General features: G+C 47.6%; 1 protein-coding gene across 7 annotated transcripts in view; it reads right to left on the minus strand.

Annotated features, from left to right (window-relative positions):
• TTC7B (tetratricopeptide repeat domain 7B) overlaps window positions 1-25,458 on the minus strand; it is a 188,684-nt gene that overhangs the window by 121,041 nt on the left and 42,185 nt on the right. For all 7 annotated transcript variants that reach the window (XM_036315440.1, XM_036315461.1, XM_036315451.1 and 4 more), the window contains 2 exons: window positions 24,667-24,797; window positions 16,879-17,000 (listed from right to left, as the gene is read on the minus strand). In XM_036315440.1, the coding sequence (XP_036171333.1) occupies window positions 16,879-17,000; window positions 24,667-24,797 (253 nt within the window). The remainder of the gene's footprint in view (window positions 1-16,878; window positions 17,001-24,666; window positions 24,798-25,458) is intronic.

Here is a 25,458-nt window from a genome sequence, read left to right on the forward strand (position 1 = left end):
CCCTTGAAACAGCAAGCATGGACCGGCTCCCGGCACCTCTCTCTGAAATCAATAAAAACATTACAAAAATTAAATATATATATATAAACACACACACACACACACACACACACACACACACACACACACACAGTGGGGCCTTGACTTATGAGTTTAATTCGTTCCGTGATGGAGCTCGTAACTCAAATTCTCGTATGTCAAATCATTAAAGTGAACGAGTGAGACATGTGACGCTGGGCTGATGTTGTGGCGTTCACTGTGACGTTCGCTGCGCCAACTAGCGGTGGGGTATCTGAAGCTGGCTTGTAACCCGAATTTTAGCTCGCAACTCAAAGCAAAAAAATCGGCCGAGAGACGGCTTGTATCTCGAAAAACTCGTTAGTCGGGACACAAAAAGTCAAGGCCCCACTGTATACACACACACATACACACACACACACACACACACACACACACATATGTTGAGGGCCTACTGTGTACAGGGGAGGCAATAGTGATTCAACCAATGAACATGCTTCCCCAGGAACTTATAATGATGCTCAACTTAACCCTAGAAGCCAAACAGTTTTTAACACAGTTGGACTATTCAATCTAATAATATTTTTAACAAACAAGCCAGCATCGCACATATAAGGACTGTTCTCCTAAGTATTCACCTGGAAATCCACATCTTTGTTGATAAGCTTAGGCATAACAGAACAGGGACTCTGGAGCCAGACTAAATGGGCTCAAATCCAAGCTTTACAACTCACTGGTGTTGATCTGGGGAAAGTACCTGTGCCTCAGTTTCCTCCTCTGTAAAATGGTGATAACAGATGTGCTCACCTCACTGACTGGTTGCAAGCATTAAATGAGTTAATAATACATGCAGTAAGTGCTTTCTGGTTGTTTGCATTATCACCACTATTATCCTCAAAACTCTGCCATTGCTCCAACAGTCTTGGAATTCTGGAAGCTACCGTCTTGTCAATTTATAGCGCAGGAAAGTCTGTTTTACTTCTTTGGAGTCATTTAATTTTGAAGGGAAGAAAAGGCATTCCCCGGTTGGACCCATTCATTCACTTTGCTATTTACTGGAAAACCTATCATGTCCTCAATAACAAGACAACTGATGTCGGGTGAGGCTAGGAAAATGCTCCTCCTCTGGGACGCTGGTGACTCTCAGGAAATCATGGCGACATCTCCCAAGATGCCAGTGTCCATGGGGAGGTGTACAGTGTGTCCGCCGAAGGCCACAGGCCCAGGGCAGCCCTGAGGAGCCGAGGACCCAAGGTGCTGGCGACCGGCTCTGTCCTGTCCTATCTTGGCGAACACAGCTAGCACTGGAGAGAGTTCAATCAAAAGGGCCAGCCCAAACTCACACGTGAACTTGGGTGGCTGAGCCGCTGACGGTGGCTTGAGTGGCTCACATTGGAGGTTTGGGCAGTTGAACCACCAGGGCTTTATGAGCGTGTGATTCAAAGCTGACACTGTACTTTACTTCCACGGAGGAAAGCGTCTGCGGCAGGTCCGGCCGGAGCTGGAGGACGGGGTGAGGAGAGCAGGAGAGGCTGGGGCTCCGCACGCCCTGCCTCACGCTAATGACATGGAACACGGAGGAGCACCAGGCAACTTCCCATTCATCTTAAACGCCAATAAGCACATTAGTAGAAGAAAGACAGTTGAGGGGGTAGAAATGGTCTGCTACCAATATGAGTTCAAACACTGATCGATTCTTAGCAGCAAAGTCACACAGATAAAAGGACATCTGACTCTCCTGTTCCCAGGCCAGCGGGGCCGTGAGCGGGACAAAGGCAGAAAGGACGTGGGGGGAGGGCAGTCCTTCCCCCCGTGCCACACCCTGGGGCTGACAGTGAAGAGCAGGGGAAGAGCAGGAGCCCCCTTCCCTGCCAATCAGGAAACAGGAGGCCTGCATGTACAAAGCCACCTCGGGGACAACGTTTCAAGAGCTATGAATAAAACAGTCCAAGGGACTCAGTTTAAAAAAAAAAGGGCCTTTCAATGTAGGGGTCACTAGTCCCAGTGGCTTCAGGAGCCAGGCAGGCGGCAGGCCTGGGTGAGGAGCGGCTCGGGGGACAGAGGGGAGCCACTGCGGGGTGCTCAGGCCCAGGCCTGCCCAAGGCGTCCCGTTCCCAACCAGGCCTCTTACACGCAACGGGGAAGGAGAGGGCTCTGCTGGGCAGCTGGTACACAGGAGCCTCCAATCTGCTCCTGGGGAAGCAGAGCGGTTTTGCTCAGTGTGAGGCCTGCCGCTGGGATTCTCATTCTTGTGAGTCGTGCCAGATAAGTTGCTTGGGCCTGGGAAAGGCAGTAAGTTGGGGACAGAAAAGAAGAAAGGGGCAGCCCTAGCCGGTTTGGCTCGGTGAATAGCGAGTCGGCCTGCGGACCGCAGGGTCTCGGGTTCGTTTCCAGTCAAGGGCACGTGCCCAGGTTTTGGGCTCGGTCCCTAGTGGGGGGCATGCAGGAGGCAGCCAACCCATGATTCTCTCTCATCATGGTGGTTTCTATCTCTCTCTCTCTCTTCCTCTCCCTTCCTCTCTGAAATCAATAAAAACATTTTTAAAAAGGGGTGGGGGCGGGGCCAAGGGTTGAGTGTGATCAGGAGCAGAAGGGGAAAGGAGAAAGGAGTGTGAGGCGTGGAAACGTGGCAGAGGGAAAACACCCTGATGCCAGGCACACGCCGAGAAGGGGAGGAAGGAGGGCAGCAGACCTCACCTGCGTCCTCATCTATAAAATGGGACTATGCCTACTTCCAACGCCTGGGGAAGCTCCTGGCCCAGTGCTCAAAATTCCGTCAAACGTCCCACTGCCCAGCCATCCGCTGCCTCCCACCACCACCATCTGGCCCTCTGTCCCACAGATAAACATTTATTGGGCAGAAGCCCAAAGCAGCCACTGGTATGTTTGTGTATCTTTGGTTTAGCAGAAAATAGTGCAAGATCAGAACTGTTTTCTATTATATACTATGTCAAAGTTTTCTTCTCAATTAACAAGTATTTATTTAGCACCTTCTGTAGTTCTGTGCGTGAGAAAGCAAAGGCTCGGAGAAATTATGTAACATGCCCGGGATCATCACGCAGCCTGCAAACAGAAGAGTTAGTGTTTGACACGGGCTCAACCTCATTCCAGCGCCAGAAGAGCTGCCGCTGTTCCCTGCCGTGCAAAAGCCCGCAGACAAACTGGAAACTGTGACTAACTCCCGTGACACAAAAACAAAAGCATCACAGAGGCGGGAAGGGAGAGAAGCAAGAGAGGCTGGGAGCAGCAGGGCCAGATGACGCCTCCACATGGACTCACTATATGGGCTCGAGAGAAGGAGCAGGATTTGTGGCCCCTTCCCGGGGGGGGGGGGGGGGGGGATGACAAGGGGACAGCAGAGACAGAACTCGGAAGTAAGACAGTTGACAAAGTGATGGCGATATGGAAATGGGTCTGTCCAAAGTTCGTTAGGACAAGCTTCTACCTGAAATCCTCTCATCCTTGCCTCATTTATTTGGCCCTTCCCAGTGAAAATGCACACCAACTACTTAGATGGTAGTTTGACTGCACCTATGAGCCACCTACAGAGAAAAAGCTTTGTTAACTACCTTATCGGGGCCAATGCCACCTGTGGGGCAAATATTTAATTTGTGCAGGGGAATGAGCTATTTTCAAGCCCCTCTAAGCCATCTACAAGAGCTGACATCTATACTAATAAAAGGGTAATATGCAAATTGGTCAGGACGCCCTCACACAACAACTGAGTAGCGGTCGGACATCCCCGAGGGGTCCTGGATTAGAGAGGTTGCAGGCTGGGCTGAGGAGACCCTCCCCACCCCGTGCACGAATTTTGTGCACCAGACCTCTAGTCCTATATAATAAAAGCCTAATATGCTAAGTGTCCGACCATTCGACCTGTTGCTATGATGTGCACTGACCACCAGGGGGCAGATGCTCCAACTGGTAGGTTAGCTTGCTGCTGGGGTCTGGGTGATTAGGACTGGGCAAGATAGGCCGGACATGCCCTGGAGCCCACCTGCAGTCCCTCCCTGGTCCTGATTGGGCACCGGTGGGGTACCTCGGCCTGGCCAGCACCCTCTTACAATCCAGGACCCCTTGGGGGATGTTGGAGAGCTGGTTTTGGCCCAATCCCCGCAGGCCAGGACCAGGGACCCCACCAGTGCATGAATCCATGCACCAGGCCTCTAGTTTACCAAAAACCACTGGCAAGACAGTTAACAGTTATTTCACTTTCTCATCAGCTCCCCGAGGACAGTGACTGGGCCTCACATGCCAGGACAGAATAAGACCCGGCTGCAAACCTACTGCTCACAGGCTGCTGTGAGGATCACACAAGGTGGCAGTCCTTGCTCCGTGAATGCTAGCCATCATCATCATCTTCTGCGGAGGCAACAGTAGCCAGTTCCAGGCCATCCCCTAGCCTCGTGGTCAGCAAACCACGGCTCGCGAGCCACATGCGGCTCTTTGGTCGCTTGAGTGTGGCCATGAAGTTTCAATCGCACTGTACGTGCGCGCCCACACGTGGTATTTTGTGGAAGAGCCACACTCAACGGGCCGCAGTTTGCCGACCACTGCCCTAGCTCATTGTTCCAGATGGTTCTCCAACCAACCTAGTGAAGCATGCTGGACTTCATTACCTCCAACGGACAAAGAGGGAAACGGGGTCCCAGGGAGGGGAAGGGTGAGATCTGCCCAAAGCTCAGTGAGTGAGTGGCGGAGCCAAGACTAGAACCTGGACCTCTTGATTCCCAGTGCAGGGACACCTCCTGCCCTCTGCTGGGCACTGTTCTGTCCCACCTTTTACTGTCCCCCTCCCATTCTTTTTTAACCATTTTATTGCATAAAATATAGATACGGAAAACCATAAAAAACCAAATATATTGCTTAGGGAATTATTAAAAGGTAAACACCCTTGTAATTACTACACCCCCCCCCCAAAAAAAAAGACCATTGTCACTCACCCTCTAGTTATCTAAATAAATGGAGAGATCTTGGATTGAAAAATTCACTATTGTTAATATGGCAATCCTCCCTAAATTGATCTCGAGATTCACTGCAGTCCTTATCAAAATCCTGGCAGCTTTTTTTTTTTTTGTAGAAATAGACAAGATGATTCTAAAATGTATATAAAAATATCAAGGACTAAAAATAACCAAAATAATTTTGAAAAAGAATGAAGTTAGAAGACTTACTCTATATATTTTTAAAACCTGCTATAAAGTTATATATTCAAGCCAGTGTGGTATTGGCTTAAGGATAGACATATAAATCAATGAAACACAATAGAGACTCCAGAAATAAACCTTTACATTTATGTTCAATTAGTTATTTTTTACTAATGTGTCAAGGCAATTTTATAGGAAAGGAGAAGACTTTTAACAAATGGTGCTTAGACAAATGGATATTCAGATGCAAAAAAATTTAACTCAGACCCTTATCCCATACCACATGCATATTAACTCTAAATAGATCAAAGATCTACATGTAAAAGTAAAAACTATAAAACTTGTAAAATAAAACATGGGAGAAAATCTTTGTGGTTTTAGATTAGGTGAAAATGTCCTAGATATTTCCATAAATAGAAAAACTGAAAAATTGAATTTTATTAAAATTATCTTTTCCTCTTTAAATGATATCACTAAAATTGAATACAAACCACAGACTGGCAGAAAATATTTACAAATGCTATATCTGATAAAGAATGTGTATCCTAATAATGACAACCCAAATGAAAACAGGGCAAAATAGTCAAACAGATATTTCACCACAGAAGATATGAGAATAGATAACAGGGACAGGAAAAGCTGCTGAACAACATTAATCATTAGGGAAATGCAAATTAAAGCTATAAACCCACTAGACTAGCTCTAAGTTAAAAGCTGGCAATACCAAGAGCTGAAGAGAATGGAAGGAAACTGGGACCCTCAGATACTGCTGGCGGAAATGTAATGTGGTGCAGCCACTTTGGAAAACAGTTTGGCAGTTTCTTAAAAAGTTAAACATGGACTTATCAGATGACCCATCCATTCCATTCCTATGATTCTATCCAAGGGAAACGAAACATATGTCTGTGGAAAAATTTGTATGCAAATGTTCATAGCAGCCCCAAAGTAGAAACAATCCAAATGCTCATCAATTGGTGAATGGACAAACAAAATATAGCATATCCATACAACGGAATAACTAACAAAAAGGAGGGGCCTATGGGCACATGCTACAATGTGGGTGAACCTCAAAAACATTACACTAAGTTGAAGATGCAAGACATAAAGGACTCAGATCCCACTCCTGACACCAGATAAAGACCAAAAAAAAAAAAAAAGACATAAAGGACTACTAGATATTCTATGATTCCATTTATGTAAAATTTTTAGAAAAGGCCAATCTATAGAGACAAATCATAGCTAAGTGGTTGCCTGGCACTGGGGGTGGGAGTGGGGACTGATTGCAAATAGGCTTGAAGAACTCTTTAGGGTGATGGAACTGTTGTAAAGCTGAATTGTACATGATTGCACTGCTGTATAAATTTATTTAAAACTATTAAACTGTAGCCCAGCTGGTGTGGCTCAGTGGTTGAGCATCAACCTGTGAACCGGGAGGTCATGGTTCTATTCCCAGTCAGGGCACATGCACAGGTTGTAGGCTCAATGTCCTGTGGGGGGCGTGCAGGAGGCAGCCAATCAATGATTCTCTCTCATCATTGATGTTTCTGTCTCTCTCTCCCTCTCCCTTCTTCTCTGAAATATATATATATATATATATATATATATATATATATATATATATTAAAAAACAAACTGTATATTTATAACATTTGTGCTATAGAAAGTATACCTGAATAAAGCTGCTAAAATATATATTAGCTTGCTTTCTGATAATTCCTGGCTATTGCCCCTTCCCCCATTTTTACGTCTACCTTTTCCTTCTTTTGTCTCTTCTTGGTCAATTTTCATTCCACTCTCAGCAGTTTCCCCTCGCTCTGGGGCCCAGTCCCAGGAAAGAGCCCTACTGGGTCAGAAGGGCCAGGCTGCTCCCACCCCACAGACCTTACTTCCCACTTTCAGCTGCTCATCTCAAATTGGCTAGAGGCGCTCTCCAATAAATACTTGTTGGCTATTTTAGGGTCTCCTGTTCTCCGGTCCATCAGATGTCCCATCGCTTCCTTCTGCTCTCACCCACACAAATGCAAATTACATGCTAGCCTGGAGCTGTTGGTAATTTGTCCCCATCAGCCTGTCCTTAGGGATTCATGAGTATACCCTGTCATCTAGTTTTGTTGTAAACGCTGTTCATGGGTTTTGGTTTTCCTATCTGGTTACTGTGTCTTTTTTATGTGGATATATGAGGAGATTCAAATGCCACCACTGCTGTTATCATCTTCCCAGATTTCAGTTGCCAATTCTTACCTTCCCATCAGGGAGCTGACAAACCCTTCACTTACTTGTTGAGCCCATTTATAATGCTTACTATGTGCCAGACACTGTCCAAACACACTATAATTACTAAGTCACTTAATCCACTAACAACACTATGAAGTAGGTACTATTCTTATCCCCAGTTTACAAGCGAGAAAACTGAAACACAGAGAGATTAAATAACTGGCCAATGTCACAGTAAATGCAAGAGGGAGGATTCAAACCCAGGCAGCTGGATCCAGAGCCAGGGCTATTGGACCACTAGACTACGCTGCTCTCAAGAGCTTATAAAGTGTACTGGTCTGGGAGACTTAGCATTCAACCATGACTACCTCCTGTCCCTAATCCTCCCTAACAAGGGGAAATCTTACCCCTCCTTCAAAGACCAAGTTCGAATGTCAATTCTAAAAAACTTGAACTCACCCAGACAACCAGCTTTTTCCTCCTTCCTCCCCTCCTTCTTCCCCTCCCATCCTTCACGCTGGTGCTTTTCACCAGGTGTTCCCCGGACTGTTGGCGTTCTTGTCTTCCCCAGGAGCTCAAAGAACATTGGTATTCATCTCGTGCCTCCAGAGCACACCCTAGTGCAGGGATGGGCAAACTTTTTGACTCGAGGGCCACAATGGGTTCTTAAACTGGACCGGAGGGCCAGAACAAAAGCATGGATGGAGTGTTTGTGTGAACTAATATAAATTCAAAGTAAACATCATTACATAAAAGGGTACGGTCTTTTTTTTTTTTTAGTTTTATTCATTTCAAATGGGCCGGATCCGGCCCGTGGGCCGTAGTTTGCCCACGGCTGCCCCAGTGACTGTCCCCTAGCAGACTCTCAACAAACATTCGTGGAATTGAGTAGGCAATTGTTTTCCTTCTTAACTAGCTCAAAATGTACTTGGAAAGCAATAAAAGTGCATCTTTTTTGAAAAAAAAATCTGTATTCAGAGATTTTACAAAGTCTGGCTAATGTTTTTCTGGGTATTTTTTGGAAGAAACACAGCATTGGATTCATCGTGATATTTTAGTGGCTTGTTTACAACATGCAGAGATGGCTGCTTCGGATGCTCTTCTGCCAGATTCAAAGGAGAACCAGCTACCACGCCCACCAACCCAGCGCCTGCCAGCAGAGCCAGGACACAGAGCAAGGACGCAGAGCAAGCAGCCGAAGAGAGCTACAGTGTGTTGGTGCTGGGCCTAAAGAATTAGCACCAAAGTCACTTGTGAATAAGAAGTCAAAATTCAAACCTAAAGTAGAGAAGGTGGAAAATCCAAACATCAATTGAAAAAAGAAATTCATTAATTTTTTTAAATCTTGTAATTTAATGCAGGACTTTGATATGAGAACATACATTTTTATCACAGAGTTCCTTATTTGTGTGCAGATCAATGGCAGACATTGCTCCACAAATACAAAGGCAGGTATTTGTAAGAATATGTCTGGCCCCTCTCATTATCAATAGAAGGTTCTAGTGTTTCCTAAAATAAAATAAAAAAGTAAGAAATTCTCCAAAGATGTCTCAGTCGTTTTCTGGGCTGTAGCTCAATCTCTCTAAGAGTTGACTAAAAATACCTCTGCAAAAAAGAAAAAAAGAAGAAAAAAGAAGGAGAGAAAAACAATGATTTAAAAAGAAATAGGTAGGAAGTGAAAAAAAGCTGGGGCCTCCACCCCCACCTTCCCTCATGTAAAACATTAATGCATTTGACACCTAAACCAGGGGAGGGAAGAAGTAGGTTAACCATGAGCTAGAATAAGGATGCTCCGCGCTTCCCCACCCCCTCCCGGGCAGCAGCAGCACGGCCTGCTCTGCAGCACAGACATCACCAAATTACCCAGAAAGCTCCCAACAGTCAGCGAGGGTGAGCCTGGCTTCCTTCTGTCCAGACAGGATGTGAATTCCTCTTTCCCCTCACACACGTGTCATTTCAATGCCTGCCCCTGCGGGGCTGCCTACGGAGGCCACGCCAAAACACTCTCCTGTGCTTCTCTGTGCAATTTCATTCAGCCCGTGAAGGGTTCAACTCCAAGAGTCACATATTCTTTTTAAAATGTGGGTCGAGGAGGCCCTGGGAGCAAATGTTCTGAAACAACTAACCCACAGAAGACAATAATTCTCTTTCCTGTGGTGGGAACTCCGGAATTCCATCCAGATGTGCATGTGGTACGCTGAAGGAGGCCTACAGCACAAAATGCTGCCATGCCAGGGGCTTCTAGAAATGAACGAGTCTTCCGGGGCCTGCGTAAGGAGCTTCTTATAATAAAGCCACCATCACTGTAAATACCCCCTCCCCCCAGTCTCAGAGACAGGGCACAAAACAGAGGTCCCTATGACCCAGAAAAGCTATTTGTTCCTGAGATCAAGGAAATCATTTGACACCCGGCCCCCTTCACCCTCTTTTCACACAAGGACATCATATGCAAGAAGACCTAGATGGTCAGTGACATTCTCCCTCTTTCCCACCAAGAAGCAGCAATCAGAGCAGCAGGCCCCATGAAGCCAGTCCAGGTGGTTCTGTTCATCCTTACATCCCAGGACCTAGCACAGAGTTCAATAAATATCTAGCTTTCAATACATGTATGTTGCATTAACTACGCTTAAACAAAACACACTGCTAGGCATCTGTGAGCCACAGCCATCTCAGCTGAAAACGGGTTCGTTTGTTCGTTCATTCGTTCATTCATGTCCAACTGTACGCCAGACACTGCTCTAGATACAGATCCCTCCCCAAATAAAACAGACAAAGTTCTACCCCAGTGGAACTTATATTCCAGTGATTGGAGACAGACAGTAAACAAGTTATATCAGGAAAAAATACAATGAGGACAAAAGGTTAACAAGTTCCTTTCCTCTTCTGCTTGAGAATTTGACCTTAGGTTAACTTTCCAATTCTGTTTCCCTGGAAACCTAATAAAGATATAATGTCAATTATGTTACTAGGCAACATTGCTTATGTTAAAAAATGACCCTGGGGGCACCAGAGTGGATAAAGGGGGTCAACTATTTGCTAAAGGAAACTGAACTTCAGGTAGGGAGCACACAATGGACTACACAGATGCCCGCCCCGCCCATCCCGCCCCTGCACTTGGGGAGCCTAGAATGACCTCCCCGTGCTTCTGCTGAAGCCAAGGACAGACCATCACGGAGCCACCCGCTTTCCTGAACACTGACAACGCTTCCAGGTGGCACAGGACTCTGAACCCTCACTATGTGCTGGCGCTTACAAAGTGCCCTGAAAGCTATTACCTGGCCCCCATGGTTCATCCCGGAAGTGGTCTTAGAGATCCAGAATTAACATTGACAAAGATTCCTTTGTTTCCATACTCAAGTTCTGGTGGCATTAAGGGATGAGCCAGACCAATATACATTTAAACAAACCAGAGAAAATTGGCTGACACTGTTTCTGACATAAATAATTACATCTGGACTGGCTTTTAAAAGTTCTTATTCTCTGAGTGGAATGCACTCCTTGGAGCCATGCTACTTAGTACTCCATTTTTAAGAGAGTACTGAGTGTGGGCAACGTGGCCTGGGTGGTTAGAACTTGAACTTGGTGTCAGCGGATGTGCAGGTCCCAGCTCTGCACCCACCAGTGGTGTGGCCCTGAGTAAATCATATTGCCTTGTTTATTGACTATTTCCCCAACCAAGATGTCAACCCCATAAGGGCAGGGACTGTCTGACTTGTTCACTTAGAACAGCATAGCTAGTGAGATTCTTGGTAAAACTTTATTGAATGAGCCCGGCTGGTGTTGCTCTGTGGTTTGAGTGTCAACGCATGAACTAGGAGGTCATGGTTTGATTGCCAGTAGCGTATATGCCTGGGTTGCAGGCTCGATCCCCAGGAGGGGACATGTAAGGAGCAGCCAATCAACGATTCTCTCTCATCATTGATGTTTCTCTCGCTCCCTCTCCCTTCCTCTCTCTAAAATCAATAAAAACATTTTTAATAGCTACTGTTCATTTTTTTAAAAGCACAAGGGAATAGAGACTTTTTAAAAAAAATTACCGAATGACTATTGAATGTCATTGATTCCTCTGGACCCAATTCCTCATCTATAAAGGGCAGCAACTAAAACAAATGTGCTCTCATACATTTGAGCTCCTGGGTTTTCAGCTATTACAAACATTTCCCTGAGTAGGGAAATGTGAAGTGCTTAGCACAGTAAGTTACACTGATCAACGTCTTCCAGACGCATGACTGCCTGGGTGACATGTGGCCTCACCACGGTGGCCCTGGCTGGCCAGTTGCAAGGCTCAGCTTGCTCAATGAGCTTCCCTCCTGAGCTGCTGCAGTAAAGGAAGTCGTCCCCTTACACGGACTCTCTCCCTGGCCCTCCCTCTCCCTCTCCACACATCCTCCATCACCCCCATCTTCCTCTCAGTCAACTGCTCAGGTCGGAATGTCACCACTAGCCAAAAAAAAAAAACAAGTAAAATGAGCCACGGCCAACTGAAAGGGCACAGATGACTGCTGGCACTGGACTCCTGCCCAATGAACCACCCGATTCTGGGCCCTTCCTGATATCCCAGCCCCATGATCCACTAGCCTCTCCATACGGGGAGGATAGATTCTCTATTCCTTAACCTGGTTTTCAGTCTTCCACCATCTATCCCTCCAGCAGGAACTCTACCTTAGAAATTAAAATGGACAAGGAAGTAACATTTATTGAAAATGACTTACCTACAATGCCACCACTTCCTCCTGTTTCATTTGCACCTCTCTTTCCCCAACCTGGCTTCTGCTCTTAAACCATCCACCAAAAGTCTATCGAGGTCACATGCCTTCCATGTTATCCACTCCAATGCCCTGGTCTTTGCCCTTATTAGTATCACAGCACCATTCAACACAGACGTGGTCCCTTCCTTCTCCCGGCACATCCTCCCCTGTAGGCTTTCCGGGAACACACCCTCATGGCGTCCCTCTGACCTCAGGCAGTCCCTCCACAAGTTCCTCCCCTTTATTCAACATCCAACTATTGCTGGGTCCTGGGCAGTCTTTGCTTCCCTCGCTACACTCTGTCCCTTATTGATTTCATCCAGTCCAATGTGATGAAACTCCTGATTTATAACTCAAGCTCCAACCTTCCCTCTGTGCTCATACTTCGTCCTAGCTAACAAGTCCACTCAGCTATATGTCTCATAGGCATCTCAAAATTACGCATCCAACGGCAAATCCTTGATAGCCCCATTTCCAAATCTGGTCCTCTCCTTGGCCCCACTCCATCTAACCAAGTCTCAAGAAATCCCCAGACTTCTATATAAACCTTCACTCCAAGCAGACTGGCCTCCTTACACCCTGCAGGGTATGTAAGCCTCTCAGCACAGGACCTGGCACATAGTAGGTTTGCTCAGTCGTCCAACAAGTATTGATTGAGTGTGGCTACCTGCCAAGAACTGTGCTTGGTACTACATTGGTGAATTTAAGGAACATAACCCAGGTTCTCAGGGAGGAGATAGTCTAGTAAAGGAGACAGATAATGAACCCGTAAACCAATGTACGGAGTTACGAATCGTAGTCAGTACTGGGAAAGGAATGTGTGCAGTGAGAGCGGGTAACAGAGGGCACCTACTTACATGGGGTGCTCGGCAGGGCCCTCGAGAAAGTGACACTGAGATCAAGACTCGCAGGAAGTAAGTGGCCTCCCAGAACCACGCTTCTCTGGCAATTCTGGCTGCCAAGACTCACTGTGTGTGTGTGTGAGTGTGTGTGTGTGTGTGTGTGTGTGTGTGTGTGTGTGTGTGTGACATTTCTCCTTCTCAGGCTGAGGGGATCCCCACGCTGAGGTCGTTTTCCCGCCCAAATAACATCCAATGTTACTGCGTCAGCCCGGTCAGCGCCCCCTCTGAATACTGTTATCAGGTGTTACCCTAGCTAACTGTTACGCATCGTCAGCAGCGCCCGCTTCAACCAGCCGCCTAAACAAGTGCCGCTCCTTGATCACTGGTAGTGCGAGGCTCAGCAATGCAATGAGTGACGGGTGCCTGCTTCGTGAGCTTCCTCTCCCGCTGCAGCCTGACCTTCACCTGGTCCCACGTCCCCCTGGAAGGTCAGCGGGCAACGCCAACGTGGGAAATTACCAGTGACCACTTGCTGTTTGCCCGATGCCTCCCCAGTGTTTCCACATGCATTTTCTTATTTGTGCTTCGCCACGGCTCTAAAGTAGGTGGGGTTAGCCCTATTTTGCAGATAAAGAAACGTTTGCCTGGTGAGGAGAAGGGCTGGTTCCAAACCCAGGCCTCTGGCCCCAGGGCCCTTGCTGCCCGAGCCCAGTGCCTGCCGTGGGCGAGGCAAGGCGAGACCCTCGGAGGCAGCCGTCCTGGTCCTCTGAGGCTACGGCTCTCTGACTTCACCCTCTGCAGAGCCTGAGCAGGATTTTTTTTTCATCCTTAATAGGCCTGCCGCTGCCACCCGGAGGGAGAAGAGACACAGCTGGAAGCAGATGTGATGTGTTCCAAGTCAGCCCCGCCCCGGACACTGGGGTGGACAGCAACCTCCGGGGCTGAGAGGAAGGGAAGAGAGGGTGAGGAAAAGGGGGAGCAGAGGGACCAGGAGAGGAAAGAAGGAGAAACAGGTGATCTGCGGCATGGAGATGAGGCATGAGGGAAAGTTGGCAAGAAAACACCAATCAGCGGAGGCTGGGAACCACCCCCGGGCGGGTCTTGCTCCAGGGCCCAAGGGCTCCCTCACAGAAGGCAGGCGCGGGACAAAGCCACTGTCTGAGGGTCCAACCAAGCCCCTCCGCACGGAGTGACCGCAGGGGTGCAGTGCTAAACGGACTGAACCCGCAGCCAGGTCGCCGTGTGTAAAACAGGGGCCGTGCTACTTATACTGCCGACCTCAAAGGTGGCAAAGGACATGAACGAGATGCCACCATGAGGAGCAAGGACGATGAAGGCCAAGTACTTGGTACACAAAAGCATCCCTGGGGTCTGAGGGATTAGGAGGGGTTAGGGATTAGGGACTGGTCCAGGGGTCAGGTTCTCTCTGAAGGAGACTCAAGGTCACTAGTTTGGTGCTCACTCTTGAAAAAGATGGGAAATTATGAAAGAATAAAAGTGATTACTACAACTCCTTAAATCCTCGGGGATGACAACCAAAAAACTGAATATCTTTAAGTATATTTTTAAAGAAACAGATGTGCTTTATCCATTTCTGTCTCTTATGGCAAAACTCTTGTCTAATGCATTTCCCTATCCCTGGGAATCAGTCAGACCCTGTCCACGACATGCTCCCAGATGCCCGTTTTTAAAGTGCGGAAAATCAAAAGGTGCGAGACAAGCACGGAGCAGACACATCAGCAGATGGAGCCAGGGGAGGCACCGGGGCGCAGGGACAGCAGCTGCCCCATCTGCCTCTGCTCTCAGAGCTGCTGCCTGTAGGCAGCGACTGACAAGTGATTCCCCGGTGTGGCCCTTGGGCCCTGAGGAACCCTGATGGCACTTGGCTTGACCAAAACTTCCCACAGATTTCTCTCCTTCCGTGGATATTTTGTGGTCCTGAAACTGGCCTTGACCTCCACCTCCCCCAAAAGTAACCCCTCGTCACTGCTGCACAGCCCAGTCTTCCGAACACTGCACTCGCAGGCACACTGTGGAGTAGCTGGCCCAATGCCATCGCAATGGGTCTTCAGAGCCCAGAGAGAAGGGCAAGGACAAGAAAAGAGAAGCAAAGGCTTCCAAGTTGAGCAGTCCCTTAACTTTGGCCACATCAGTGGGAATCCCCTTGAACTTGGGTAAAATGAGAAATGAGCCAGTAAGCAATTCCCGGCATGTAACCCATCATCTCGTGATAAATAACACACCTCTCAGACTCATTACTCTTCAGCTGGGCTCAGTGGGCAGCCGTGTCTCATGGCAGGAGGTCAGAGCCCAGTGGCCCTGCTGCTCCTCCTCAACAAACAGCCTTCAGAGATGAAAACATGTTACCCAGCCCATCCTTATCAATCTCACACAAAGCACTTTCGATGGAAGGGGTGGGTGTGGCTCCCCAGAGAGCCCCCAGGAAATTGCGTATCCACCACACAGCTCACAGGTTAGAGGGAAGGAGGGTATTGGTTGGGGGTCCTCTGTGATGACCACCATTTATTGTGAAAATGGAGAAAAAACAGACACTAGAAAAAAAAATTCCACATTCCCTCCCTTCTCCCTCTACTAGTAAAACAGCAAAACTCAGCTTAGAGGGCATGCACCATCGCTCAGACAATCTCAATCAATGGCAGATGAGATCCAATTTGAGCATATCATAGTGCCAAAGCCACCAAGCCATTCCAAACCTTGGGGTGTCTGGTGTGGACTATGCCGAGCTGAGCCAGTGGCCCTCAGAGCACAGCAGGCCTTGCCCATAGTTTAACAGGCTCTGGGAAATAGGCCAGTGGAAATTGGATGTGTGTGGCTCTGGGCCATGAGGAAGATGGAATCCCACTTCCACGAGCTGCGCCCCAAGGTTTGAAGCTCGTAACAATGAAGAGGGAGCAACTCCATTGTTCATGTATCCAGAGGCTGGGACTCGTCCTAGAGGAAGGGAACAGGCCTCTGGGCCTCCATGCACAGCCCAGCAGGAGCTACAGAGGAACCGATACCTACTGTTGGTCTTCATGCACATCTATCCTGCAGCATAATGTCAAAACAAGGGACAGCTGAAGAGATTTGGAACAGAATCATGGCATTTCTCATAAGAGCAACACAGAAAACAAACATCGAGTGCATTAGAGAGCTCTCTCCCTTACATTCAGGCTCTCAGACCCTCTTCAAAGGCAGCTCAGGTAGAAAACGTTCTTGTGTGGCATCACAGCCACGCTCACTTTCTGAGCCTGTCTGAGCCTGGCCAGTGTGGCTCAGTGTTTGAGCGTGGACCTAGAAACCAGGTGATCAGGGTTCGATTCCTGGTCAGGGCACATGCCCGGTTGCGGGCTTGATCCCCGGTAGGGGGTGTGCAGGAGTCAGCGATCCATGTTTCTCTCTCATTGATATTTCTATCTCTTTTCCCTTCTCCCTTCATCTATCTAAAATCAATAAAGACACATTTAAAAAAAAGAAAACCGTGCAAATTGGATTCTCTGAACGGATCAGCCATTCCGAGGAAGATGAGCCCGTGTGCCAGGGTTTCCAGTTCATTACCTTTTCCCCTAACGAAGGGCGGGGAGGGGGCTGTGCAGTCCCGGTCCCCTGTTGGGAAGGCAGCATAAAGCACGGCTCCCATCAGATCCCCCTCTGGGCTTGGCGCTCCACACTTGTGACCCAGACTCACACAGGAGCCCCCCACCCTCTCCTCCCACCTTCAAATCTCACGGGAAACTGAGAGAGCCAGGTGAGGTGAGAAAAAAGAGACTATGTTCATTCTTTTTTTAAAAAAAATCCAATTATAGTTCATATTTTAAACAGTTTTGTTATACTAACTAAACTGAAGACAGTGTTACAAGGCTCTCTATTCTTCTTGAGGACCTTGACGAAAAAATAAAGAAGGCTTACCCATTTTTGAAATAGAGGACATGGGCTCTCTGAAGTCCTGTTTCTAGGAAAAAACCTAGTTCTTGATCGTGGGGAGCAGGGCCAGGCTTAGGGCTTCTGTTTTGAATATTAGTAAGTATTACCTAGAAGGGGAGAAAATCGGAAAACTAATCAGATCCACATCCAAGTCTACTTCCTTCAAACCCTATCGCTAAATGCAGTGCACAACTAGAAAACTCAACGTTTTTGCAAACATCTGTGCAAAGGCCCTGGTGCAGATGTGTCAGGATCAGGAAAACAGAGAAAACGACTGTGAGACAGGAGGCAACCAAGCAACCTGGGGACAGGTGTGGCTCTCCTGGCACTGGGGGCTGAGGCGTGAAGGACGCTGATGCGTGCCTGGTGCCAGGAGAAGCATTAGAGCCGGAGTGGCTCTGCTGAATGCCAGGATGTTGACAGAGAGGCTGAATGGCACAGAAGCAGGTCCCAGCAACGGCCAGAAACAGTCATCACCCACCAGAGGCCAAGGTCACGCACTGGCTGGCAGATGCAGCTTCAGCCTCACATGAGCTTGATGAGCTCAGAAAGGGCTGAGAAGTGCTGTGACTGGCACTGGCCTAAAGGTAACCGGGGAAGGCAAACTCTCCAGGCTCCCAAAGTGAGGCCTGTGGGCTGGGCAGCAGTTGGCTGTTCTCAAGGGGCAAGTTGAGAAAAACAACCTAAGCATCAAGTCTCCCGCACTTGACCTCTTGTCAACAGATAAGGAGGCTTTAAAAGCTTAAGTTTGTAGCCTTGCAGGAAAGACTCCCTACTAATCAGGAGACAGGATTTTAAGTTGAATGGGTCACAGTGATGTACACAGAGGCCACTCTCTTTAAACTCACAAGCCAAATACAGCATTCATCCAACAGAAGCCGCTGTGGCTCATTAAAAATCTATATGCCCAGCTGGCATAGGCACTAAGCATCGACCTATGAACCAGGAGTTCACAGTTCGATTCCAGCCGGGCACATGCCCGGGTTACGGGCTCCATCCCTAGTAGGGGGCGAGGGGTGCAGGAGGCAGCCGATCGATGATTCTCTCTCATCATTGTTTCTATCTCTCTCTCCCTCTTCCTTCCTCTCTGAAATCAATAAAATGTATTTTTAAAAAATCCATACAAATGCTCTCTAAACACACTGACCACATCTACTGGAAGTCAGGAGCTCTTTGAAGACCCAGATGTTAGTCAAACCCCCAAATACTCTAGAGGTCTTGAACTTATTTTCCAAGTGGAGTTAAAGCAACCGCTAGTTCTCTAACTTGCAAGGTTTGGGGAAAAGAAAAGTAGGAGGCACCCAAATGGACAATATGTCCTGGAATGAAACCCAGTGGGCGACCCCTGAATTTGCACTGCATCCCAGCATCTTATCACAACTGCCCGGCTGCTTCACGACGTCTGCAAGTGCTAACAAGAAGGTGTTCCTCCCACCTCAAAAGGCATGGGTGTTTTTGGCTCGAATGCAGGCCCCTCCCCCACTCTTCCTCCTCCAGTGATGGAGATGCACACAGTGGGGACCTGAGCACTTGTCCCCTCTCCCTTAAGTCTCTCTCAAGATGGCTTCATGCATTCCTCTGAGCTTCAAAAATCAGCTGCATGCTGCCAACTCTCACATTTATCATCCCTAATGCAGACTTGCCCTCTGAATTCCAGACTCATATATCCAACTCCTTCCATGTGGAGGTCCAGCTCTGACACCTTTAAAAATGATCCCTCATGGGCTTTTGAGGATAGTTGTTAATGTCAAAGAATGCCTTGACTATTTTAAAGCAAAAACAATCCAGTATTGTATAAAATTTAAAATCATCTCAAAATTCTATCACAGAAATAACCAGTTAGCACTGATTGATAGTCCAGATATCTCTGTTATCAGGAGAGAAAGATAAAAATCATTTTGCAGAAACTGAGTTGTGTTCTGTGTGTGTTCAAATTTAACCCATTCCATTTAATTTTAATGAAAATTGATAGGAGAAACTAAAGTGTGACCAAAGCAATCACTCAACTTTAAAGAAAAATGTGGTTTTTTTCCACAGAGTTCATAAGAGGTCTCTCTAAAGTTTAAAATATCTCATATTGTGTGTGTGTGTGTGTGTGTGCGCACATGTGCAGTGAAAGAGATGAAAGAAAGCAGGTGATTCTTTTATCTACATATTTTAACGTTATACAGTATCTATTGATTCACAGTAAAGATGAGGAAATTAAGATACAGTATTTATATTTCATACTTCATATCACCTTCTTATAATCTATTTATATAAAAGGCTAAGTGACTGACCAGCCATTCATCCAACCGACCGACTAGCAGGTACATATGACACGCACTGGCAATTTAAAAATAAATGTTGACTTGCACATGCACGATACATATAAAGCTCTCGCTGGCACCAATCGCACATGTGTTTCAATCTGTCATTGTCGATCGTGAATTTCGTTGACACTTCTATTATAGAGAAAGGGAGAATAGCGATATTAAAATATTTCTTCTAATTAATTTCCTTTCAATGTGCATGAATCTGTGTACCAGGCCACTAGTGTTGTAATAAAAAAGAAAAAAAAAAGACAGCTAGTAAACAAATAGATGAAAATAATTCAACCTGTCTGATAGTCCAAGAAATGCAAAAACTAAAACTGCAAGGGCCATTTTCACCTAGCAAATCAGCAAAATAACTTTTATACAGCAAGCCTGTCAAGATTGCACAAAGCCACTCCCCTCCTGCACTGCCAAAGGTAGAGGAGCTTAGCCTGACTTGTAGAGAGCAAGTGGGCACAGTATATAGTAACGAAAATGTTAAAACATAACCCCACTCTGGAGACCTCCCGTCAGAAACAATGTGAAGCAAAGGACAACGCTATCTGAAGGAAGTTCCCATCGCAGCATTATTCCCACAAGAGGTTACACCTGACAGGAAGTTAATTATACCATAGAGCCCACCCTATGATACAGCTTGAAAACACTTCCAGGTCCTGATATAATGCTGAGTGAAAAAACACAGGTTAAAAATACTTTAATGCTGTACAATTATGAAGGCAAAGACTGACTGAGCATATATAACAATTAAAATGAAACTTTTCCAGACTTTTCTAAGTCAGCTTTAAGGATGTTGCAGCCTACTCCCCCAGCTACTCAGGCGGCAGCCTTCAAGTCCGAGCACACGGCCGCCCGTCATTCCTGACCTTCTCTGAAGGCGGTGTTCACTCAGATACGCTGCCTTAGCTTTGAACTGTGACCCGCTGCTGCGGCTTCAGTGAAAAGGCAGGGACGGGAAAGGGGACGGGAAGGAAGGCTCTGTCCTTTCCTATCGTCTCCCATTTGAAAGCCAACAGCACAGCCACGTGGACCTCCAGAGTCACGGCCTGCCTTTCTCACGGCGCACCGAGCACTTGTCCCAGGACATCTGGTTTGAATTCAAGACACAGTAACTTTAGTCTAATCCAGTTCCGAATCCAACACCTCAGCCATGTCACTGCACATTCTTCCCGAGGCGGGACACCATAACCACAGCAAAACAACGGCCCTGCTGACCGCTGGGCGGCTCCTTGGTGAGCAGAGGAAATCTGGGCCGGACCCTACAACATTGGGGCCCAGTTGTTTCTTTCAAAACCCCAGCGCTGAAACAGCCCCACGCAGGCTGGACGTCCCGTAATTTAGCAGCAACTCCTTTGCTGAAGGGTGTGAAGGAATGAACTGTCAGCAGAAGGTAGGGTTCCGCCCTGGCACAGCCTCTGCTGGAGAAGGGGCACCAGCTGGTGGGCTGATGCTGGCGAAGGACAAGGACAGCATGATTTCATTTGCCAAACACAGGGCTCGCGCTAGGAGAGTCAAGGATGAAGTCATCTTTATTCCTGTCACTGCACCAGCAGAAGCTCCTTGCGGGGCAAATAACATTATTTGCTGTTGGCATGATGCCACCACCTGAAAGTAAACGAATCAAGGCCATCCTGTGTCCTTTCTAATTCTATCTGCTCTAATTCCATTTGTTTGATTAAATTATTGTATGTACACAATGTTAGAGCTATTTTTTATTCCCCGTTAGAGAACAAATTATCAGAGAAAAATATTAATAGATGTCTCTGTAACCCTAAAATAACAAGGACAATACTGAACAAATATTTAATGCCCACAGCTTTTGTGTATTCACGTTTTCCTTGGCTCTGCCTCCACATCAGGAACAGGGTGGGGGGTTGGGGGGCAGAGAATAACATGTGGGAAGCTCCTTGCATCCCAGCTAAAGACACAGAGACTCACAGAGACTGTTCTCTAGCCTCAGAACAGTCAGGCAGTATCAGACCCACCATGAAAATGGAAAGCTAGACGCAGTGACTGGACCAAGGTCAAACAGTCAGGGGTGAACAGAGGTCCAGAACCCAGATATCACATGGGGACTCCAGGCAGAATGCTGTCCCATTATCTTCCACACAAGAAAGAGAAAGGCGGTGTTCAGTGGTTGAGCGTCAACCTATGAACTAGGAGGCCATGGTTCGATTCCCAGTCAGGACACATGCCCGGGTTTTGGGCTCCATCCCCAGTGTGAGGCGTGCAGGAGGCAGCCGATCAATCATTCTCTCTCATCACTGGTATTTCTATCTCTCTCTCCCTCTCCCCTTCCTCTCTGAGATCAATCAATATATATATATTTTTTTTAAAAGAAAAAGAAAGTAATTTTTCCCATTAACATTCCCCTAAAAATTCTTTAACATTTTAAATAAAACAGTGTGTTTATAATACTCCAGATTTTTACCTAAATATCTGAAATCTCCTAAGATTAGGACAGATTCCACTGTCAGGTGACACAGGAACAGAGAGTGACAAGGAAACTAACATTTACTGTGTGCTGACCAGGTACTTACTGGGAAGAACATGAGTGAAATCATTTTATCCTCACAGCAATGCTCTAGCAATTATTATTGCTATTTTACTAATGAGGATCCTGAGACTGTACAGAGAGGCTGAGTAACTTGCCCAAGTTCCACAGCTAAGATCCCAATACCAGCAGCCGCTTGGCCGCTGTGCTCCGCTGCCTCTCACAGCTTAAGGGGAAGCCAAGATCAGCCCCTCCCTGAAGAGTCCCCACCTTCAGGGAGCAAACACCTCTAACATCACTGGACACAGCCACTTTTAGGGAAGCTCAGAGAATAGAGCTGCCTGGGAATTACAACCCAGGGTTCCCAAACGGAAAAGTCTGGCCACAAAGTTCCACCTGTCCTCAAAAGTTCTCCCCCAATTTTATTCTTGCCAGTGCATGAAGTTAAGAGCCAACTGATAAGGAAAATGCCCAAAGGTCCTGGTCACTACAGAATGGCTGGGAAATGAGGGGAAATCACTGAGTGACGGACTGCCTTGGCCCAGCAGAACCAACACAGGGACAGAGCGTGTGGCGTTTTCTAACTCACAAGAGCTGCCTACCCAGAAAATCAAAGCACTACTCGCCCAAGCCTGCCCCAGCCCTGGACTTCCTTCAGATGCTATTTCCTTGAAATTTCTGTTTTCAATTTTACATAATTCTCAAGTCATTTAAGTTAAAAAAAATTTGTAAGTCCAAGCAGGTATCCTCATTGTCTTGTCTCATAAAAACCCTTGAACTTTCACTGAGCCCGAAGGTCACTTACGGAAGGTCATCTCTCCTCTGGGCTTCCATCCACCAACAGATCGCTTCTTGAGAACCCACTACAGTCAAAACAGATGTCTGGTTCACTCAATCTCTCTCGTTGCTACTCTCTCGACTTGCTGGCTCTGGGGAGGCTCAAAGTGCTTTCCCAGGAAGGAAAACTCAGACTAGAAAATCGAGCCAGAAACGTGAAAGTCGTCTACACACCCTGAGACTGGACCCTGGGCTGAGGCTGCCTCCCCACGCTACTAAGAGCCAGGGTTCGCCTGGCCAAATACTTGGTGGCTGTGGGAAACCACAGTAGCCTGGGACAGGGAAACGAGTAAGTGCTGAATTAGGTAAAGAAAAAGCCAGTTCTAATTCTAGCTTTGGCCCCAAATTCCTCCGTGCCCCTGGCCTCTCCCTTTCTGGGCATTTTCTTCTCAAAACCTAACGTCCTATGATCACCATTTCCCCAAAACCACCAAAAAATTATTTTATATCCTCTGGATCTCCTCGACAGCCTGGCTGAAGAATCCAGTGGTGAGCGGGTAGTTATAAACGAACAAGACAGGAAGTACATCCAGATTTGCCAATTCCCACGCCATGAAAGACACGGGTAACAGATGAACCTCCTTCCTCCCGGCCCGAGAAGGCAGCCCCTCCAGGATAGGGCTGGGCAGCCGCTGGACAAAGACAGTGCAGAATGAGGGCCCGGAGAGGCGAGGGCTGTGGGGCCCACAAGAACGGCTCAGCCGGGTCAGCAGTTTCCCTGCTGGGAGCCCGGCTCTCGAGGAGGCAGGCAGGGAAAACCACGTGACTTTGAAAGCAAGCTGCATGGTCATTTCTCTAAAGATCAATCGTAACTTTCGAATAACAAACAAACAAACAAACAAAAACCCTTCCTCATAGCAGCCTTCGGATAGAACACTTTGGCAAGATGGCCAGAGGTCTTCCTGAATTCCCAGATGTGCCCAGCCGTGGCTGAGAGTCCATTCTGGTGGAGGCCAGGCCAAACGTCACTCCACCGCCCTCCCCCCTCCTCTCTTGTGCTTCCACCTCCTCTCCCGGCCTCCTACAAGGCAATTCTGATCCTCTCACACACATTATTTATGAAGAAATCATTTCCAGTCTGTACACTTATAAAATAACAAAAAACGAACCCTGACTTGGTTGTCCCTCTCTATTCTAATCCTCACGGAGACAGAGGACCTATGAAAATGATGGGAAACAAGATCATGGTTATTTTCAAAGACTCAGAGGATTTCTAATCATTTCAAAATACCTCGCAGGATACATCTCCGGGTCTGAAGGGGAAATACCCTTGTTGAGCCTTCGTTAGACTCCAGAAAGCTCTGCTGGGGGCAGAGTTTAGTAAAAACAAGCGACATTCATTCAAGAATCCTGGGCTAAGTGCCTTATTTACATGACCTTTCACAATCCCCACAAGAACACCGTGAAGTAGGAGCCATTATTATGCTCCTTTTACAGATGGGGATGTTGAGGCTGAGACGTGAAGGAGCTTAGTTAGGCACGAGCAGAGCCAACGACAGAGATCCTTCTAAACAAGAAGCGACGCACACCTCCCTGGCCCATCCTGCTCCAGCGCCCCCTGCCCGAGGGCGTGGGCTCGGGGTCTCTTGCCCACTCACTCCCTGGTCAGGTGTCCCCCTGTTAGCTGCTGGTCTCCATTCCCCACACGACAGGCAAACCGGGGACTCTGAGGAGAAGCCGTCCCAGAAGGTCTCAGGGGATACACACCTGCTCCGAGCAGGTCGGCTGAGAGTCCCCGGCAGACCTCCGGCCGAGCCTTCGAGGTAAAGCCTCCCAAACCCAGATGGACACGGTGCTGGCACAGAGTCCACCAAGGACACGTGAAGATCCACCCACTTTGCGAAGGAGAACGGACATAGTAGCCAGCTTCAGGGTGGAAGGGCATGAACAGAGGCACCCCGTCACTTCTGCTCAGAGCGTGTCCAAGTGCCTCCCCAGCACTGACCCGTCTGTGCTCACGAGGCGCCACGGTCGCCACCAGATTCGCCTCGGCGTCAGGGAGAGTAAGGAAAGCCTCGCGCCCAGAGGCAGACAAGCCGAGGGCTTTCCTGAGGTTGACCACAGTCCTTCACAATTTGATTTGATTTTTTTTTAAGTATCCACTGGAACAAATGCACGGTCCTCACTCACCCTTTCTATCTCTTGGAGGTACAGGAGCGCGATGTCCCCCGCTTTCTCATAGCAGGTGATGACCTCCTGTTCCCTGTCCGCGTGGAGGTTACTGGTAGAAGAGGAAACAGGCAACTTCTCTAAACAAAGTCCTAAGAAAAAGATCAAACACAAGCACTGGGTGAGTTGCTTTTCATGGGGCTGAATTTTTAAACTGTTGCTCGCGAGGTTGAGGAAGTGGCCGCAGGAGCCCACGAGCCATCGGAGAAGCAGATCCTCTGTCCTGCTCTCGGACAAACGGAACATCAGAAAGAGCATCCGAAAGTTAGAGGAAAGAGGCCCCTGGCCGTGCTCACAGCACCGTTCGATTTTGATATCCAGGCTGAGGACTGGATCACTGTGACCCCGTTCAGACCAAACAGAGCTTCTCAGCCAATGACATCCCAGGGTCCTTAAGGAATTTTAAAGGTAAGTTAGGCTCGTGGAACAAGAACCAGCTAGAGGATATTTTCTCTCTCAAAATGTACACTTAACCAATCGAACATAAACATGTTTAGATGCTCTCAGGAGGCTCAGTTACTAGAAAAATCGTCCAACTCTCAGCCTTAGCGTCTGGGTTCACCCTCACACCATGGACCACCTCTCAGTTCTGGGCTAAGAAAACACCCAGAACTTTGCTTTGTGGGTGTTTTTTTTGCAGATGGAGGAGGTTCTCTCAGCCAAGAGAGATTTCAGGGCTGGGATGTATGAAAGGCTGAAAAAAGAACGATGTTGAGGGCAGCAGCTACAGCCTGACCCCAGCCCTGGGCACCC

This window comes from Myotis myotis, unplaced genomic scaffold (genome assembly GCF_014108235.1).
Source record: "Myotis myotis isolate mMyoMyo1 unplaced genomic scaffold, mMyoMyo1.p scaffold_m19_p_1, whole genome shotgun sequence".
Taxonomy (NCBI): domain Eukaryota; kingdom Metazoa; phylum Chordata; class Mammalia; order Chiroptera; family Vespertilionidae; genus Myotis; species Myotis myotis.